Raw genomic sequence first — 3,653 nt, forward strand, 5'->3', positions numbered from 1 at the left:
CAGGAGTCCTTGGGTGGGTGGGCGCCGGGTTCGCCCAAGCTCTGTTGATGTGGGTACCATGGACACTCTCCGCGAAGACTGTCCCTGTCATTATTAAAAAATATTTTTAATTGATTTTTAGAGCGAGTGGAAGGGAGGGGGAGGCAGAAAGAGAAACATCGGTGTGAGAAACAAGGGTTGCCTCCCGCATCGCCCCGACCAGGGATGGAGCGGGGATGGAGCCTGCAACCGGGGTACGTGCCCTTGACCAGAATCTTCTTTAAAACCCCTCAGTCCATGGGATCGAACATGAAACCCCTCAGTCCGTGGAATTGAATCTGCAACCTCTCGGTCCGTGGGATTGAACCTGCGAGCCCTCGGTCCGTGGGCCGACGCCCTGACCACTGCGCCCACCAGGCCAGCGGGTCTGGCTTCTGGAGACCCTGCGGGAAGGCTCGCCCCGCGGCGGGCCTGCAGCGTCACCAGTTCTCAGCATGTTCCCGCTGCTCAGGATCCTGCGAGACAATATTTGTCAAAGTTCTTCAAAGCCCTGTCATGGCGGTCAAATAGTCAGACACGGACAGGCAGGCGGGCAGACAGGCAGACGCGGGAAGCGTGGGGCTGCGGCTGGGGGAGCGGCTGATGGCGGCCTCCGAGTCCGGGCAGTAGTCCTGGTGCCTGGGAGGTGGACGCGGAGATGGTCGCTGTCGCCACGGTCCATTGCTGCCATGGCCGCGTCGTCATCACCGCGGTGGGCATTGCCGCGCGTCCTCGTCCTCGTTGCGTGGTTACATCGTCTGTTCAAAGTAGTGATTCGCAGACAGGCAGACGCGGGAAGCGTGGAGCTGCGGCCGATCTGGCGGCGGATGGCGGCCTCCGAGTCCGGGTCGCGGGAGCCCGCGGAGAGGGAGGGGGTGGCAGTCCGTCGCCTGTCCTTATCCCCGTCATTGCTGCCACCATTGTGGTCATCATTGCCGTGCGGTCATCGTCCTCCTTGTGTAGTCATCATGGTGGGCAGCTAAGGAGAGGCCACTGTGTGGCACTGGGACGGTGGTGGTGGTGAGACAGGGACACTGGGATAGGGGTGGTGGCGGTGGTGGTGGCGGTGGCAGTGGCGGTGGTGAGGGCGGTGGCGCTGGGACGGGGGCAGTAGGACCGGGTGGTGGCGCTGGGAGTGAAGCAGTGGTGGGGCCTCGGGGGTGTCAGAGGCGCTGTGAGGAGGTGGCAAGGCTTCGTCTGGGCGGCTGGCTGGGGTGGGTGAGCTCCGGGTTCGCCCAAGCTCTGTTGAACGGATACCATGGACACTCTCCGCAAAGACTGTCCCTGTCATTCTTTAAAAAATTTTCATTGGTTTTTAGAGCGAGTGGAAGGGAGGGGGAGGTAGAAAGAGGAACATCGGTGTGAGAAACACAGGTTGCCTCCCGCACTCAGCCCGACCAGGGGATGGAGCCTGCAACCGGGGGTACGTGCCCTTGGCCAGAATCGAACCCGCAATCACTCGGTCCCTGGAATTGAACCCGTGAGCCCTCCATCTGTGGGATTGTAATTTCTTCTTTTCACTATATTTTGTGCATATTGGAGTGCCTTCTAAATAAATACACTTGAAATTATTTTTCTGGAGGTATTTTTTGGTTTCTAGAGTCCACTCTGTCCATATTCTCAGGAGGCAGAAGTTCTAGGAAGGTAATGCCCACCCCCATAGCCTTCCAAAAATGATTAGTGGGAGATGGAATGAAGCTTCCAGCATTTGTACAACTTGCAACAAAGATTCTTCGAAGTTTAAATCCGTTTTTCTCAGCTTTGATATGCTAATTGATCTTACTGATCACACAGGTACCCTCCATTCCTGTAGTCTCACAGGAAATGTTGCGGAGGAGACTTTGGGCTGCACGGTGAATCCGTGACCCCTCGGTCCGTGGATTGAACCCGCGAGCCCTCGGTCCGTGGGATTGAACCCGAGACCCCTCAGTCCGTGGATTGAACCTGTGACCCCTCAGTCTGTGGAATTGAACACCGGAGCCCTCCGTCCGAGGGCCAACGCCCCGACCACTTCGCCCAGCCGGCCAGCGGGTCTGGCCTCTGGAGACCCTGCGGGAAGGCTCGCCCCACGGCGGGGCTGCGGGGTCCCTGTCATTCTTTAAAAAAAAATTTAATTGATTTTTAGAGCGAGTGCAAGGGAAGGGGAGTTAGAAAGAGAAACATCCGTGTGAGAAATACGGGTTGCCTCCCGCACTCACCCCGACCAGGGGATGGAGCCTGCAACCGGGGTACGTGCCCTTGGCCAGAATGGAACCCTCAACTCCTCGCTTGAACCCGCGACCTCTCGGTCCGTGGGATTGAACACGCGAGCCCTCCGTCCGTGGGCCATCACCCCAACCACTGCACCCACCCAGCCAGGCAGGTCTGGCTTCTGGGGACACTGCAGGAAGGCTCGCCCCTCAGCAGGGCTGCAGCGTCACCAGTTGCTCAGCGCGTTCCCGCTCCTCAGGAGGCTGCGAGACAATATTTGGCAAAGTTCTTCAAAGCCCCGTCATGGCGGTCAAATAGTCAGACACGGACAGGCAGGCAGACAGGCAGAGGCGGGAAGCGTGGAGCTGCGGCCGATCTGGCGGCGGATGGCGGCCTCCCAGTCCGGGTCGCGGGAGCCCGCTGGCGAGGTGGAGGTGGTGGTAGTCCGTCGCCTGTCCTTATCCCCGTCATTGCTGCCACCATTGTGGTCATCATTGCCGTGCGGTCATCGTCCTCCTTGTGTAGTCATCATGGTGGGCAGCTAAGGAGAGGCCGCTGTGTGGCGCTGGGACGGTGGTGGTGGTGGAACAGAGACACTGGGAGGGGGCGGTGGCGATGGTGGTGGCGCTGGGATGGTGGCACTGGGACAGGGGTGGTGACGGTGGCGGTGGCGATGGTGGTGGCGCTGGGACAGGGCAGTAGGATGGGGTGGTGACATCTGGGCGGCTGGCTGGGGTGGCTGGGCGCCGGGTTCGCCCAAGCTCTGTTGAACGGATATCATGGACACTCTCCGCAAAGACTGTCCCTGTCATTCTTTAAAAAAAAATTTAATTGATTTTTAGAGCGAGTGCAAGGGAAGGGGAGGTAGAAAGAGAAACATCCGTGTGAGAAATACGGGTTGCCTCCCGCACTCACCCCGACCAGGGGATGGAGCCTGCAACCGGGGTACGTGCCCTTGGCCAGAATGGAACCCTCAACTCCTCGCTTGAACCCGCGACCTCTCGGTCCGTGGGATTGAACACGCGAGCCCTCCGTCCGTGGGCCATCACCCCAACCACTGCACCCACCCAGCCAGGCAGGTCTGGCTTCTGGGGACACTGCAGGAAGGCTCGCCCCTCAGCAGGGCTGCAGCATCACCAGTTGCTCAGCGCGTTCCCGCTCCGCAGGAGGCTGGGGAAGAACGCATTTGGCAAAGTTCTTCAAGGCCACGTCATGTAGTCAGACACGGACAGGCAGACGTAGGGAGCGTGGAGCTACAGGCTGAGCTGGCGGTTGATGGCGGCCTCCAAGTCTGGGCAGTCGTTCTGCGAGATGTGGCGGAAGTCCCTGTCGTGGTGGTCGTCATTGCCACCATCGTTGTTGCGTGGTCATCTCAGTGGGCGTCTAAGGAGAGGCGGCTGCGTGGTGCTGGGATGGTCGCAGAGCAGGGCCTGGGGGAGGCGGTG

At 59.9% G+C, this 3,653-nt stretch overlaps 1 protein-coding gene across 1 annotated transcript in view; it reads left to right on the top strand.

Annotated features, from left to right (window-relative positions):
* The first annotated feature begins 676 nt into the window (after positions 1-676).
* The window catches only part of ORAOV1 (oral cancer overexpressed 1), a 35,809-nt gene continuing 32,832 nt past the window's right edge, over positions 677-3,653 (top strand). Inside the window, exon 1 of the mRNA XM_015568945.1 lies at positions 677-989. Within this exon, the coding sequence (XP_015424431.1) occupies positions 677-989 (313 nt within the window). The remainder of the gene's footprint in view (positions 990-3,653) is intronic.

Source organism: Myotis davidii, unplaced genomic scaffold (assembly GCF_000327345.1).
Source record: "Myotis davidii unplaced genomic scaffold, ASM32734v1 scaffold425, whole genome shotgun sequence".
NCBI classification, from domain to species: Eukaryota; Metazoa; Chordata; class Mammalia; order Chiroptera; family Vespertilionidae; genus Myotis; species Myotis davidii.